General features: G+C 40.3%; 1 protein-coding gene across 6 annotated transcripts in view; it reads left to right on the forward strand.

Moving 5' to 3' along the window:
* The first annotated feature begins 9969 nt into the window (after positions 1–9969).
* OLA1 (Obg like ATPase 1) overlaps positions 9970–16527 on the forward strand; it is a 121266-nt gene continuing 114708 nt past the window's right edge. The window contains exons 1-2 of one of the 6 annotated variants that reach the window (XM_036421364.2): positions 9970–10137; positions 11406–11506. In XM_036421364.2, coding sequence (XP_036277257.1) covers positions 11406–11506 — 101 coding nt within the window. In that variant the 5' untranslated portion in view covers positions 9970–10137. Of the gene's footprint in view, positions 10219–10676; positions 10696–11405; positions 11507–16527 lie in introns of those variants that run through there. The other 5 variants (XM_036421365.2, XM_036421366.2, XM_045575282.1 and 2 more) reach the window with 5 other exon arrangements.

Raw genomic sequence — 16527 nt, forward strand, 5'->3', positions numbered from 1 at the left:
CCGACGCTCTATCCACTGAGCCAAACCCGTTAGGGCTCTTCTTTTTTTAAAAATCCTCCCCTGAGGATATGTTGAGAGAGAGAGAGAGAGAGAGAGAGAGAGAGAGAGAGAGAGAGAGAGAGAGAAAATAATGGTATTAGAAATATTGATTGATTGCCTCCAATAGGCATCCCAACCAGGGATTGAGCCCACAACATAGGTAGCTGACTGGGAATTGAACCCACAACTTTTTGGTACAGGGGACAACACTCCAACCAACTGAGCCACCCAACCAGGGCTCCTTCTCTTCTTTACTAATAGCAAATTTCTGATATTTCTTTATCATTTTACCCCTAAATACTTCTGTATATATCTAAAAAATAAAGACTTAAAAATATTACAATATATCACACCTAAAATGTAACTATATTTTCTTAATACCATTTAATTGATAATCATCAAAATCTTCTGATTACCTCAAAAACACTTTTTTATAGTTGGTTATAACAAGGTCAGAATATTCCATTGTGTTATGACTCTGAAGTGTCTTTTAATCTAGAGTAGAGCTCTGTTCTTTTTATTTTCTCATGCCAGCTATCCTGCAGAACGGCTTCCACTCTGGCTTTGGATAATTGCTTCCTTGTAGTGGAATTGACTTGTCTTCTTATTCACTGCATGTCCTCCTATCCACCATATTTCCTGTAAACTGGAAACTCAAGTTTCAATTAGATTGTTTTAACTTCTTTAGCAGGAATATCTTGATCACGTGTTATGTTGTGTCACATCAGAAGGCATATAATGTCTGGTTGTCCTACTTTTAGAGGTGCTAAATTGACTGGTAGATTCAAATGGTAACAGTTTAATTTTTACATTATGAAGTGAACTATCAACCTTTCTCCTAATAGTTTTATCATCCATTGATGAGCACTGCTTACACTACAAAATAGAGATTTTCTAATCATTTTTTTACATTGATTAACTGGATTTCCCTCCTCAATTAGAGCATTTAGTGAACCTAAAATAGTTTTGTACAGGACAGGCAGCATAATCCTTTTTTCTTTTAATTTAATTTCTAATTTTCAAAGTAAGGACTTGGTGCCTGTGGTTATTAACCTGTGTTCCTCCTGCCTCAAATTCATGTATTGAAATCCCTAACCCCAAGTATCTGTGTTTGGAGATAAAGTCTTTAAAGAGGTAATTCAGTTAAAATGTGGTCCCTAATCCAATACGACTGGTTTTATAAGAAGAGGGAATTAGGCAATGATGTACAGAGAGGGAAGGCCACTGGGAAAAGTAGCCATCCTCAAACCAAGGAGAGAGGAGATCTCAGAAGAAATTGACATTGCAGAGGCCTTGATTTCTAGCCTCCAGAATTGTGAGAAAATAAATTTCTGTTGTGTAAGCCACCCAGGCTGTGGTACTTTGTTATGGCAGCCCTAACAAATTAATACAATGACCTCGCTACTTCTAATGGTGATCCCTGACTTTTATGTATTCAATTAATTAACTAATTAATCAATTACTTTCTTCCTTATTTTCATATTATTATGAACTCATGGATGGGTACTTGAATTGTTTTATATTTGGCCAGAGGAAGCCCCCAGAAGAAGTAGATTTTTGGGTTCTTTTGATATGACTCCAACAGTCTTTGATAACTTCCTTGCTTTCATGTAGAAGATGTCTTAGGCCTTCTAATCCCGGACCTGGAATTAGCTGTCTTACAAATGGTGTAATCTGGGTGTTAGGGATGTTCTTTGATACTGGGTTGCCATTGCTTCTAAGCCTTTTAAAGAAAAAAAAAAAGTAGAGGGCTTTACTTATTTGTTTTTCTATTTGTATGTTTCATCTTTTACATGGAATGTTTTGGATTCTAACACATTAACATAATTATTTGCTCCATAATATCCATAGGATAACTTCAGAATGATGCCAACATTTTTTACTAATGTTAGACTACCAAATGAAATTTAAAATTTGCCTTCATGCAGAACCCGGTTTGGCTCAGTGGATAGAGCATCGGCCTGTGGACTGGAAGGACCCAGGTTCGATTCTGGTCAAGGGCATGTACCTTGGTTGTGGGCACATCCCCAATAGGGGGTGTGCAAAAGGCAGGTGATCGGTGATTCTCTCTCATTGATGTTTCTAACTCTCTCTCCCTCTCTCTTCCTCTCTGTAAAAAATCAATAAAATATATATATTTTAAAAATTGCCTTCATTTTGTCTTTACAATATACATGTTTCTAAGAATATATAGATAAGTCTTATGTCCTAAAAAAACACCTTAAAATAACTCTTTTCTTTGTGTGGTTATATCACTAACTTGATATACAGTTAAGTTCATTTGTTTTAAAACTGTCTTCTTGGTCCTCTGCCAAGCAATGTTCTTTGTTTATTTCATAAGCATCATTAGAAAATACTTTTCTTGAAACTTTAGTGAGAATTGAAGTTAAAAGACAGACGAAATGGGGAGAAGCACGGTTCTGGGACCTCATTTTCCTACTTATATGCATCATTTAATAGTTTACCAATGATTTCATAGCAATTCATCCAGGATTTCCTGAATAAACTGTTCCCTGACAAAGCATTTTAATCATTGCTTCTATTTAGATAATCCTGGTCATATTTCCAAGCTCTTGTTTGTCCTTGAATAGCAAAGTCTAACAGACATATTGAATATGTCTTCCACTACTGCTAATAGTCCTATTTTACTGAACTGAAATATTTATGATTAAAAAAGAATCCTAGTAGAAGTCCCCTTTGAGGTCAAATTTTTTACATGAAATATTTGAGTTAATCATCTGCCCCAGTAAGAAGCACGAGTGCATGCGTGCATGCATGCTCCCTCTCCCCCAGCTTTCTTTATACTGTTAGTCTGCATCATTTACTATGTGTAAACCATCATTTGGCTGTTGTGAGACAAGCATATTTAAATAGGAATTACAATAGTGCTGGAGTCAGATGGAGTTGATTTTATGTAGCCCAATAACTACTAAGAATAAGACTAATAACATTGCCTAACTTTTTATGAACTTCATGTCTTAGCTGTAAAAGGGGTATAATACACACTTAGAGAGTGAGTAAATTAGGTCCCAAATGTAATGTGGCTAGCATAGTATCTGGCACACAATCAGGGTTTAATAACCTCGATTTTCAATCGTTTTTATTGATTTCATAGATAGAGGAAGGCAGAGAGGGTTGGAAACATCAATAATGAAAGAGAATCAGTGATTGGCTGACCCCTACTGGGGTTTGAGCCCACAACCCCGGAACCTCTTGGCTCATGGATTGATGCTCAACCAAGGAGCCAAGAATTTTTAAAACATGCAATACCTGACTATTCAATAAGAGGCACTATCCTCTTTTTTCTTAGATTGTCAAATTAAAAAAAAAAAAGATAACAGCCAACAGAACAATAACTATCCAGTATGAATAAACCAAAATTATATCTATTGTTTTAGTTAGATCAGAAATAAATATATTTTTGATGTGACAAAGAATTTTAGTAATTGGTTTATGTGTGCCATGAGATAAAAGAGGTTGAAAATTGCCTGTATAAGGCACAGAGGTAATATAAAGAGTGACCATCCTAATCAGGACACCCCAAAGATAGTTTCTTAAGGGAAATTCTTCAATAATTATCCAGGATCACTCAACAAAAGCTACATGTTCCATCCTACTTTTTAGAGTGAGATGTATGGTGGGAGCAATGCTCTCCTTAGGATATGTATTCACTTTTCCCTCTTGTTAAAGGATCATTTTTGTCATTTGGTAGTTGTTAGCAAAGCAAGGAAAGAGAGCACTCTTAACAGATATTTGCTGCAACAAAAAGTTCTCCTAAGTCATTCCTTAACTTTCAGAGTTGCTGTTCACAGAGTATATGCTCCAAGAGATGTTCCTGTGTGCTATGTGAAAAAGTTTGTACACTTTTGGTAATACTGGGTTAAGGAGATTTAACAGGTATGTTTACTGTTACCTTCCCACACCCTTAAATACACTAAAGCATATTATAATCTCCTAATGGGGGATGCAGGATGCAGCACTTCCTAATCCTAAAACCCTTGTTCCACAGACCGGCATGGAGGATCATTGTTCTCCAGAACATACATCAAGGATTTAATGTCTTATAATTTTAAAATAACAGGCAAGAGGAACATTGGACCAATGTGCCTCTAACATACTTTAATACTTCTTATGGCATTAAAAATTCGTTTGTTTTGGCTATTGCAACCACTGTTTGTCCAAGAAAAAGAAACCCATTGCAAACCAAGATAAACAGAAAATGGCAGTTCTTGGTAAAACAGAGGATTATTCTACAGACTCCAGAGTCAGAGAATATACAGAGCTTTAAGAGATTCTACTGCCAAGGTAAAGTCAGAATTTGTGATTAAAGGAGCATGTGGTTAATTACCTACCTTTTCCCCCTGTCCACCTGTTTTGTTTTTCTTTGTTTGGAAGAGCCTTATCTATACTGGTCAAGAAGGTGTCTGTATAGTCCTGACTCTATGTTCCTTTAAGTAGTCAATAGTGTTGACTGTTATCTCATACGTCCAAGTTCTCAAGATAAAGAGAATCTTGACTGCCAGCTTGGATCAGGTTTTCACTTTCCTCCGGTTTATTCAGATGTGATAGAGGGTTCATGTGCTGTAGATGGGAAGATTTAGGCATACCCCTCAGTAGCAGGAAAGGAATGAGTCTTTCTTAGAATGAAGGGGCTATAGGATGAGTAGTTACCACCAAAATAACATTCATCATGGTTTCTTTATAAGAATCATTTTAGAAGGAAGGGCAACCTTGACTGTGCATTTCATATTTTGACAATAACAAATTGATTTAGAAAAAATATCCTTCATGGAATCTATTTGTGAATCTATTGTGAATATTGTGTCAGGCATTATCACTCTTTGTTACTATCTACTTCTGGGTATAAGGATTCCCTGCCCCTTAAAATTAGATGTGTCCATGTGATTTAATTTGGCCAATGAAATGTGACAGGAGACATTTTGCTACAGGAGGATATTGAAGCAGCCTTAAAGTGCCAAGCCAGCTCAGGGACAGTTGGCAGATCTCCAGTGGACTTAAAATAAGTATTTTTATTCTGTAGACCCCTTGAAATTTTGGTGATGTATATTATCCTATATAATAAAAGGCTAATATGCAAATCAACCAAATGGTGCAACTACTGGTGGCTATGATGCTCAATGCAGGAGCTGCTCCCTAGTGGTTCATGGCTGGTGAGTTCAGCACCAATGGTGGGACCCTCTCCTGCCTCTGCAGTAGCCCTAGGGGCAATAAGCAGTCGGGCAGCAAGGAGAGAGGGTTCCTGGACTGCAAGAAGGCGCAGGCCAGGCTGAGGGACCCTGAGTGCATGAATTTTTGCACACCAGGCCTCTAGTTATATTATAATCTGTAGAGAGCACCTGGGAAAGGCCTCTGAGCTGGTTGTTGTCTGAATCCAGTGGCACCTGTCAGAGCCATGCCCTGGAAACTTACCTTGCCAGAGGCAGGTGTGTTGTCAGTCTGACCTTTAGCTCAGATGTCAGGGGGGATTTCATTACCTAATCCAGCCAGGCACCAGGACGATTACAATTCCACAAGAATGCACATATTATAACTTAAACTTTAGTAATACTTCTTGATATTACTAAATAATAAATAAATGTGCTGTATTGGCTCTGGGTCCCTATCTCTCCATCAGAGGACAGCTGTCCCACCTGATCCCAGCTTTCCATACTGTCTTTTGTGTCTATCACTTTCATTTTCTTAATCCTCTTGTCGCCTCTATTCAGGATTCCTATCTGCTCTCTAGCTGTGATGGTCATGGAAAAGAGAGAAATATTTATAATAATCTAGCTTATTCTGACTAGTACAAATATCCTTTGAAATGAACATAGGTTCAAAATGGCAATAAAGATTAAATGTTACGATGAGCTGTGTATTGAGAGGCCATGAGTTTGGTGATCTAGGTGTATGTGCAAGATCCCTCAATTTCCAGTCAATTGACTGGACCCTTGTGACACAGTTTGGTAAGTAATCTTCCTTCTCCATGACCAAAATTTTAAGTATTTTGTAAAGGTTAACACAAATATTATTTTCACATCCTTTCATTTTATATCATTAAGTGTTATTAGAAGACAATCAATTTTGTCCAGTGTTATTTTTTTCCGTGAACTTGGTGTGCCAACATTTATTACATTGCCATTATGCACATTACATCAGATGACCACCAATGACATTGACTTTTTCAGAATTATCATACTGTGCTCAGCTGCTATCTTGAAAAAATAGTTCAGGTAGTGGACACAGCTGGTGACCTTTTCTTACACAACCCTAACTTGGCTCAGATACCTATCTGCATCCCCCACTGCCATATGCCCCAGAGAAAGTTAATTTGTTCTCCAGCCCTAAGGGTGGGCTCTATGGTCTCAGGGTAACCCCATTTTCCTTGCCATTGTTTGGTTCAGATTTAGGCATGGAAGAAGTCTGCTGTAGGATTTGTAAGACATATTTCCTTTTCCCTAAGTGTTATGGGAAGAGATGCTTTCTCTCCCTGCCCCCACCTCCACCCCATTTCCTCTGAATATTTTCACTTTAAGATGTTAGCACTCTTCTTGCTATTAGCCTGAAGATGAAACCAGAGGAAACAGAGCCTTGATATAGAAAGACACAGGATTCTTGAAAGTTGTGTTAAGCTAGTGAATCTCTCAATGCTGAAGTTCTCCCTCTCCAGACTTTCTGTTACACAGGATACAGTTCCATTGAATCAGAATTCCTGTTACTCACAGTTAAAAGCATCCTAGCTAATACTTTAATAATAAATTTATTTTTCTAGATTAGCATATGCCTTTTTATGTTGCCTCTGAGAAAACAGCATATAAAATCTTCATTTAAGAAATTTCTAGGGGAGAGGGATGATTGGAGGTGGATGGTGATAAAAAAAAGTTCTAAATCTTTATTCATGAATTACAATAGAGATTAAATAACAAAACTCCAGTAGATTCTGCAATGAATGGACTCTTCAATCAATCAGCATTCTTTCAACACTGTGAGCAATTCCAGAATAGAGAAGTTGATTAAACATGTTTTACTTCACAGTCCAACTTCAAAGATTCAAAACCATGATCTGTCAAGTAGGAAAATGGAAACTGAAAATCTGCTTTGCTAAGCCTGACAGAGTTTGGTTACTGCTGGTAATGGAACAGGGAAAGGAGATGATTAAGCACTGCCTGGTACATAATGCCAGAAGTCCTGACAGTAAGTGAAAATCAAGGTGGTTTATTTTAAATCTTCAAATTGTAACCACAGTATTTTATTTTAAAAGCCTATAGGTTTTTTAACAGGTTCTTAGATAGTTATTTGTGTGATTATTTGTTTTTCTACCCGCCTAGATTGCAAGCTCCTTGAGGGCAAGGACCATGTTTATCTCGTTCTTCAGTGCTCCAAAGCCTAGAGTAGTGCCTGGCATGGAGTAGGTACTCAAGAAAATAATTTTATATGAACAACAAGAAGTGAAGAATAGAATATTCTAAATCCATGGAATTATTTTCTGGACACCTGATATGATAAAAAGTTTAGTGTAGAGCAAGCATGTCAAACTCAAAGGCTAACACAGGCCAAATAAACAAGGTTTAAGTTTATGTGGGCCACAAAAAAATAAAAGCTTCAATTTTCATAGAATTGTAGGTTTCATGAATCTACAATTCATAGAAATGTAGGTTTATTTCAACAGAGACATGCTGAATACAAAGGGCTGAAATAAATGAGTCATCGTTAACATAAAGTAATAGAACATTTTAATAAAAATTAATATTCTTTAACACTAACTTACCAGACACTGAATAACTGCACAAATTAATAATTGTAACACGAATAAACCTATTTTTCTTGTCTTCAAAAAGCGAAATATTTCCTGCTGTACATACCAAACAAGTCAGTCCAAGACTAATGATGTGGCAATTGGCTGCTAAAATGTTTGCTGCTAGTATTAGTGGAGAGAAATGGTGGGCCTGTGCATCAGGTGCATAAGGGAAATTAATGCAACACAATTATAGAAACCAGTTAATAGCGAATGTTATAGTTCATCATTAACAATTATATATAACAGGAAATTATAAAAATTAAGTTACAAAATTTTTATTAAAACATTTCTTACATACCATTATATTGGCTGGGCCACAAAAATATTCATTGTGGTCTGAATGTGGCCCATGGGCGGGTTGTGAATTTGAAGTGCTTGGTGTAGGGAAAAAAAAATCTGACACAGGTAACAGAGAAAAAAATGTTATTTAATAACACTATATTGGGCACTTATTTTTTTTAAATTGAGATATAACTAACATATAACACAATACTAACTAACAATAACTAACATATAACATATAACTAACATATAACACAACTAACATATAGCACAATGTGTTGATTTGATAAACATATACTGCAATATGATTACCACCATGGTGTTAGCTAACAGGTCCACCACCTTACACAAACTCATAATTTCTTTGTTCTAATGAGAACATTTGAGGTGCAGTCCTTTAGCAACTTTCAAGTGTATAATACGGTTGGCCTTTGAACCACATGTGTTTGAATTGTTCGGGTTCACTTATGTACACATTTCTTTTTTCGATAAATACTGTAAATGTATTTTTTCAAAAAAATTTTTTTTAGTTTACTGTACTGTAAGAACACAGTATATAATTCATATAACACACAAAATATGTGTCAGTTGACTAAGTTATTGGTAAGGTTCCTGGTCAACAGTAGGCCAGTAGTAGTTAAGTTTTGGGGAAGTCCAAGTTGTACATGGATTTTCAATGCACGGGGGTCAGCGCTCCGACCCCTGCATTGTTCAAGGGTCAGGACCTAAATGAAAGAATTCCTTCTACCGATGGAGCTCATGGTGTAGTCAGGTGTGGGTGAGATGGGATGAAATCCTCATGTTAACAACAGATCTTCTTACTATTTATGACCTAATCCTTGGGGGATAGTAGCTTAGTAGCTACAAACACACATTGTCCTCACAGTAATCTCGTGGGGTGAATCTCATCGGCCTCATTTTATCCAGGTGATAAAAAGTTGAGAAACTTTGCAACACAGCTAATGGGTAGTGGAATCCAGACTGGAAACTATGTTTCCCAAATTCTGAAGGCTCTGGTCTTAACTATCCAAAGGGAAAGGGGGTGGTGTGTAGGGGTTGGTTCTATTAAACTCATTTTGGGGTCCCATCCGGGAAATATGCCTGAAGATAAGGTGATGAAGGAGCCCTTAGAATAGATGATAAGATCATAAGCTTTCTCTACTCCTTTGTCCCCCCCTAAATAATCACGAGAGTACATGCTTAGAGAGAGGAAGGAAGGAAGGAAGGAAGGGAGAGCAACATCGATGTGAGAGAAACATGTGTCAGCTGCCCTCCATGCTGCCCCAACCGGAACCCACACATGTACCCTGACCGGAATCGAACTGGCAACTTTCCTGTGCACCGGACAATGCTCAACCAACTGAGCCAACCCGGGCGGGCACTCCCTTTTTAAAGAAAGTTTAAAGCTTCTCACCCTCTGTACTGACTACAGATAGTTACAGGAAAAGGAAGCGGCCTGGGTAAGTGGTGTCCGAGAACTCGGTAGGCTGCCGAAGCCTGGATGGCGTGGGGGCTCCCCAGACCTCCGGCGGCCCGTCTCTGGGCGGGCGGCGAGGGCGAGGGCGCCTCGAGGTTCGTCGGGTGAAGTACGCAGCGGCCAGCGGCGAACGGGCGTGTGCCGGCTCTGCGGGGCGTCCACCGGGAAGGAAGCCGAGAACCGGGCAGAGAAGCCCGAGGTGCAGAGAGGGCGGAAGTCCTAAGCTCCGAGGTGAGGTGGGCGGTGGCTCTGGTTCATGCTCCCGCCCACTTTCGCGTCACACGGCTCCTCCCACTCTACTCCCGCCGATCGGGCCAATGAGAGGGGCGAACGGGTGCGCGGGGCGGGGCGTGGCTGGACGCGTGGCTGACGCGCAGGTGCAGCCCGGAGCCCCGCCCACCGGTTCTGCCGCCGCCGTCGTGCGTGCCGCCGGGCGGAGGGGCCGGGCTTGCGTGTCTCCTCCTTCCTCCCCGCCTCCCGCTGCCGGTGGGACCCGTCTGCCACCGCCTCTGGGACCCCGTGTCATCGCTTTGCCCCCAGCACGGTGAGCCCCGCAGGGAGGCTAGGAGCGCGCTCCCCGCCGCGGCTTCGGCGCCCCGGTCTGTTGCTCTGAGGCCGGCGTCAGGCCAGGTCCGGGCGGCCGGGACGGAGGGAGGGTGGCAGGCGGCGTGGGGCGTGCGGATGAATGAGACGCCCTCAGACTAGGCCGCGCGTCCCCAGCGGGCCCACGCCGCACGCCGCGCGCTCTGGGGCCAGCCTCGGACGGCCGTGGCCCTGTGCCGAGCGGGCACATGGTGGGTAGCGGCCCGCTCTGGCTGGGCGGCCGGCCATCCCTCGGTAGGAGGCGGCCGGAGGGCTGGCGGGGCTCTGCTCTGGCAGCTGTGCTCCGGAGGCCTGGGGTCTGGCCGGGAACAGGTGTGAATCAAGACCTGAGAAGGGGGATCCCTGGCTCCCGGCGTCAGGGATCTGAGGCTGGGATATCACTTCCTGAGCGGGGCCTCAGCATGGCCCCAGGAGGGCTAGCTGGACCCAGAAGGCAGGACGGTTTTAGATCCCAGCTTCTCCAACGGGAGGCTGGCAGTCCTCCTGAGTTCCGTCTGCAGTAGTTAAGTTAGGTTCATTCTGCACGGAGGAGCTTGGAGGAGCAGAGGCACGGGGACTGATCAAGTTTCGACTTGTAAATAAAAAAGGGTTGGTGGGTTCATTTACGGCTAGAGATTAGAGTTGTAGATTCCGGAGGTTGCTTGATGATGCTCAGTGCCAGAGTTGGGAGAGACTTGGTTGGGAAGACCTTGACACTTGGCGTGGTTCATCCACGTGAAAAATAGTGCTTTTGAGGGAGGGAATGGGAAAGAACAAATTCCAAATAAGAGAGATAGATGGTTTGGTGTAGGTGACTTGGTTACGGGTGGTTCTAGAATAGATTTTCTTCGACTCTCTTGTCTGCTCCTGCTTCCTAATGTTTTCATTCATTTGGCCTTACGTTAAGAAATAAAAAGTGTTTCTGAAGAGTCTAGATGCAGTTAAATTTACTTTTGACTTACGACGCCACATATTTTTTAGGTCAGTCTTTCCAGAACTTATCAGGAGCAATTGCTTTGACAACTATCAAAATCAAGTTTGTTTGTGAAACTTGAAGTTTGTTATTGTTGAAAAATAAAGTGGATTTAACTGCGTCAGTTTTTGATTGATATACACAGTATGCTGTATTCTTAATCTGTTATTCAGTAACATATTTTGTATGATGAAATGTATTCTTGGTTGATGGGGATGGTAATGAGTGTTGTTTATATATTTGCTTTGATATTTCAGATGCCCCCAAAAAAGGGAGGTGATGGAATTAAACCACTCCCAATCATTGGAAGATTTGGAACCTCTTTGAAAATTGGTATTGTTGGATTGCCAAATGTTGGGTAGGTGAATGTTGGGCTTTTTTCAATTTCATCTTACAAATATTTTGAGTCCTGTTGTAGAAATGGGAACTCATGAGGTAATTAAAATTTAAATTGAAGGAAAGAGTCTAGGTAGCTGGAATATTAATATATTGCAAAACAAGGTTTTTGTTTAGTTGTATTTTATATTTGGTTTTCTATATAGATACTATGTTGAAACTTGAGTTACTTATATTGTTTGTTTTGCTTAAACTCAGGAAGAAGCAACAGAGTTAAAACATTGAGTTGAAACAGATTAGCTATTTTTTCGAAGCTGTTGGGAGACACACAGTATTGAATTTAAATGTATATGGAGTAATTTAAATTTGATTTTGGTGTTGGCTGGCTATGTAGAATATCTTCCTAGCTACCCGACGCCATGTAGTAGAATACTTTAGGAAATAGTTTTAAAAGCCCCATTATAAATTTGATTAGATTTTTGGGAGATCAGGGATTGGATGGCTAAGTCTTTACTGGAGAAGGAAGTAATTTTAAATGAAATACTGGAAGCTGCTAGATAAAAGGGTGTTTGTTATAAAGTGGCTAAATTTGAAAGCAAAATTTGAGTTTTGTAATGTTTAAAATTTAAGTGAATCATTTATTTGTAAATAAGGCAGTGATAGGAAATATAGATGGGGTTTATCATATAAATCTATACACTGGCAACTTGAATGTTCAGTCTACTTCTTTTATTATTTTCCCTTCTATTTTAATACCTTTTATTAACTATCCTATATAATAAAAGCCTAATATGCAAATTGTCCCCTTGGGCAGTCGTTCCACTGGGAGACCGGGAGTTCGACCAACAGGGCTGGCACAGAACATGGCGGGCGTTGGTGACGCAGCGCTGGCAGTGGGCGGCAGTGGAGGCGCTGCCGGCCACCATGGGCCCTGATGAGAGCAGGACCATGGCGGGATGGTGGAGCAGGCCAAGGCAGGTGCGAGCAGGGGCCTGATCGCCCTGCTGATCACCTCACTGACCATTGATGGCGACCACAGGGGTAGGGTGTGGGGGGAGGAGGGGGATTAGGGGGTTAAGGCGGGGTAAGAGGCAGGGCTACCCCTTGGCTCCCAGGTGCTGAGGTGGCTGGGTGAGGCCCTGGCCCTGATCTGTCGCCCAGCAGGAAGGATGGTGGAGCAGGTGAGGGGACAGTGCCAGGCCAAGGCAGGGTGCCAGGCAGGGCTGCGGGGCTGTGAGGCTAGGGGAATGAAATGGAGCCCCATCTTCACAGGCCAACCCGAGAGCCCCCAGCCATGCATGAATTTGTGCACTGGGCCTCAAGTAAAATATAAAATGTCTCAAGAGTGATTAGGGTGTGGTAATGGATTTATTATGGTGACTGAAGTATTTTGACATGTGCTTTAGGCTTTCAGATTGGTGGCAGGTAGGGCAACATGTTCTTTCATGTGGAAAGAGCCCCTTGGAGCCCCTGTCAGAGAGATTGCTTAGTGAATGGAGCATGACACGATCAAATAAAACAGTTCTTAAATTTTTGTAATGTAAAACATAAACAAGTATGCCTGTCCTAATTTCTATTCTGAAGTCGGAGAGGTTTCCATTTTGAAGGGGCTTCTTGCTGTGATATAGGCTGCTTGCAAAGTAAAATGAAATAGAGAGCATGGAAATATAAAGCAAAACAAATAATTAAGCAAAGTACTGTAGGGTGCTGTCAACAAACTTGAAAGCATGATATCGTCATTATGTGTGTTTGAGCTCTATTGCACCTGAAAGCAAGACATAGTTTTTAGATATTAACATACTTCTCTTATTCTAGAATCACTGCAGTCAGTGCAAGTTGACATTAGATGGGAGTACTTTAAAATGGGCCACCTTAATAAGTATTTCCTATGAGATTTTAAATCATAAAGTATATGAGAATTAATCTCAAATATTTTATTGTCCAGTATAAATGTGCTATTTATGCTTTTAAATTAAATACACCTTCAACTACATCCCCCAATTTTATTGAGGTACTTTACAAACAGTAAAGTTCACTCATTTTAATAATGTACAGCTTGATGAATTTTGGCAATTGTGTTTGGTTGTGAACATACCCAGTATATGATGATTTGGTTCCTAGATTTGTTCTGCTTTTTCTTACCTGAGTGACAGTTTATAAATTATCTCCTCTTGGGCCAGTGTATTATTGTAAGTGGAAGTCTTGGATGTTACTTTAAAAGAAAAACCTCCTTAAAAAAAATTAATTTTCTTTAGAGCAGTTTTAGTTTCACAGCAGAATTGAAGGATGGATGGTGCAGAAATTTCCCATATACTGCTTGCCCTCGCACATACATAGCCTTACCCCTTTCAACACCCCCCAGCTGAGTGGTACATTTGTTATAATGGATGAACCTACATTAACACATCATAATCACCCAAAAGTCCATAGTTCGCCGTAGGGTATACTCTTGGTGTGGTACATTGTGTGGTTTGGGACAAATGTCTAATGGCATGTACCCACCATTGTAGTATCACACAGAATAGTTAAGTTTCCTCCATGTCTTTTCATGGCTTACGTAGTTCATTTCTTTTTAGTGCTGAATAATATTCCGTGGTCCAGGTGTATCATAAGTTTATCCATTTATCTTCTGTAGGACTTGTTGGTTACTTACAAGATTTAACAGTTTGAATAAAACTGCTGTAAACATCCATGTGCAGGTTTTTTGTGGACATAAAAACTTGTCCACAAGTTTGTTTGAGTGCATACCAAGGAGCACAATTGCTGGATTATATGGTCAGACTGTTTAATTTTATAAGAAACTTCTCAAGTGGTTATGACATTTTGCATTCCCACCAGTAGGGAATGAGAGTTTCTGTTGCTCCACTTCCATATCCTTGTCAGCATTTGGTTTTCAGTGTTCCGGATTTTGGATATATTAAACAGGTGTGTAGTTGTGCCCCACTGTTGTTTTAATGTGCATTTCCCTGATGACATATGGTGTGAGCATCTTTTCATATGCTTATTTGTTATTTATATATCTTTGATGAGGTCTCTGTTAAGATATTAGGCCCATTTTTTTTTTTTATCATGTTGTTTGTCTTCTTACTGTATATATTGTAGGAGTTCTTTGTACATTTTAGATAATAGTTCTTTATCAGGTGTGTCTTTACAAATATTTTCTCTTAGTCTGTGGCTTGTTTTCTCATTCTCTTGATGTAGTCTTTCACAGAGCAAAAGTTTTTAATTTTAATGAAGTCTAGTTTATTCTCACATGGATCATTTCTTTGGTGGTGTATATAAAAGTCACTACTATATCCTATGTCATCTAGGTTTTTCCCTTAGTTCTTAGGAATTGTATAGTTTTGGGTTTTTACATTAGGTCTGTGATCCATTTTTATTTTATTTATTTATTTATTTTAAATCTGTACGTACATACAGTTTTCTCTAATTTAAAAAAAATGTATTTTATTGATTTTTTACAGGGAAGAAGAGAGAGGGATAGACAGAAACATCGATGAGAGAGAATCATAGATCAGCTGCCTCTTGCACACCCCTACTGGGCACGCACCCGCAGCCAAGGTACATGCCCTTGACCGGAATCGAACCCGGGATCTTTCAATCCACAGGCCGACGCTCCCTATCCACTGAGCCAAACCGGTCTTGGCTGTGATCCATTTTTAGTTAAATTTTGTGAAGGGTGAAAGGCCTGTATCTAGATTCTGTGTGTGTGTGTGTGTGTGTGTGTGTGTGTGTGTGTGCGCGCGCGCTTTTGGATGTCCAGTTGTTCCAGCACCATTTATTGAAAAGACTATCTTTGTTCCATTGTATTACCTTTGCTCTAGAAACTACATTTTGATATTCCAGACTTCTTTGCTGTGTCATGGGACAGCTCTTCTTGTTACCATTGCACGAGGTGGGATTAGTTTCAATTAAGAGTGTTGGAAAACCCCAAATAACATTTGCTTAACCAGAAGTTTCTTTTTATGAAAAGTGTGAATTTTGCAGTTAGAGATTGGTATACTGACTCTGCTTGTGAACTCCGCAGGAACCCCAGCTGCTTTAATTTACACTTCGGTGATCCCAAAAGTGTGGGCTTCATCTTCGTGGTGCAAGGTACAATTTCCAGGCAGCTGGGTATCTGAAGGGTCAGATAGGGATTTTTCCCCCCATGTAAACTGTCACATCCTTTGCTAACTCCTGCTAACATCCCTTTGTCTAGATTTAGTTGCAAGAATTTATTTGCAAGGAAGGCTAGGAAATCTCTTTATTTCGATGCTCATACGTTCAGTTAGCAATTCCATTACCTGGAAAAGAGAGAATGGATATTGGACAACTGTATATTCTGTTTGAACACTAAGTAACTGTCCCAGGGAGTACTTGTCTTGCTTAGTAGATACTTCTGAGAATGTGCTTTGGTTGTTCATTCAACTTGCCTTTTCCCAATTTGACATAGACCAACCACAAATTCTTTTTTTCCCTATGCTGGTGACATTGATTTATATTGCAACCACAGAGTCTTTAAAAGCTATTTACTGCTGTTTAGGGAAAATATTGTAGGAAATGCTAAAAAAAAAAATAATAATCACAAGATAATTATGTTTAGTGTTTTAGATTTCTATTCTTGTGTAGCAAACCATTCTAGAGTTCATAGTTTAAACCAGGGGTGGGGAACCTTTTTTCTGCCAATAGCCATTTGAATATTTATAATATCATTCAAAGGCCATATAAAATTATCAACTTCAAAATTAGCCTGTTATATTTGGTCAAACATTTAATTAACTCACTCCTAATGCATGGCAGTGCCAGACCTAATTATTTTACAGGCCTTATATGGCCTGCAGACTGGACATACCCTACCCCTGGTTTAAATTATAATAATTTATTTCATGACTAGAGGCCTGATGCATGAAAATTTATGCAAGAGTAGGCCTTCCTTCCTTGGACTGCTGGCACCAGCTTCCCTCTGACACCTGAGACCCAGGCTTCCCTTCTCCGGCCGCTGGCAGGCACCCAGCACTCAGGCTGGCTTCCCTTAGGCTGCCCGCAGGCACCAGGGACCCA

This window comes from Pipistrellus kuhlii, unplaced genomic scaffold (assembly GCF_014108245.1).
Source record: "Pipistrellus kuhlii isolate mPipKuh1 unplaced genomic scaffold, mPipKuh1.p scaffold_m20_p_7, whole genome shotgun sequence".
In the NCBI taxonomy this organism is placed as follows: Eukaryota; Metazoa; Chordata; class Mammalia; order Chiroptera; family Vespertilionidae; genus Pipistrellus; species Pipistrellus kuhlii.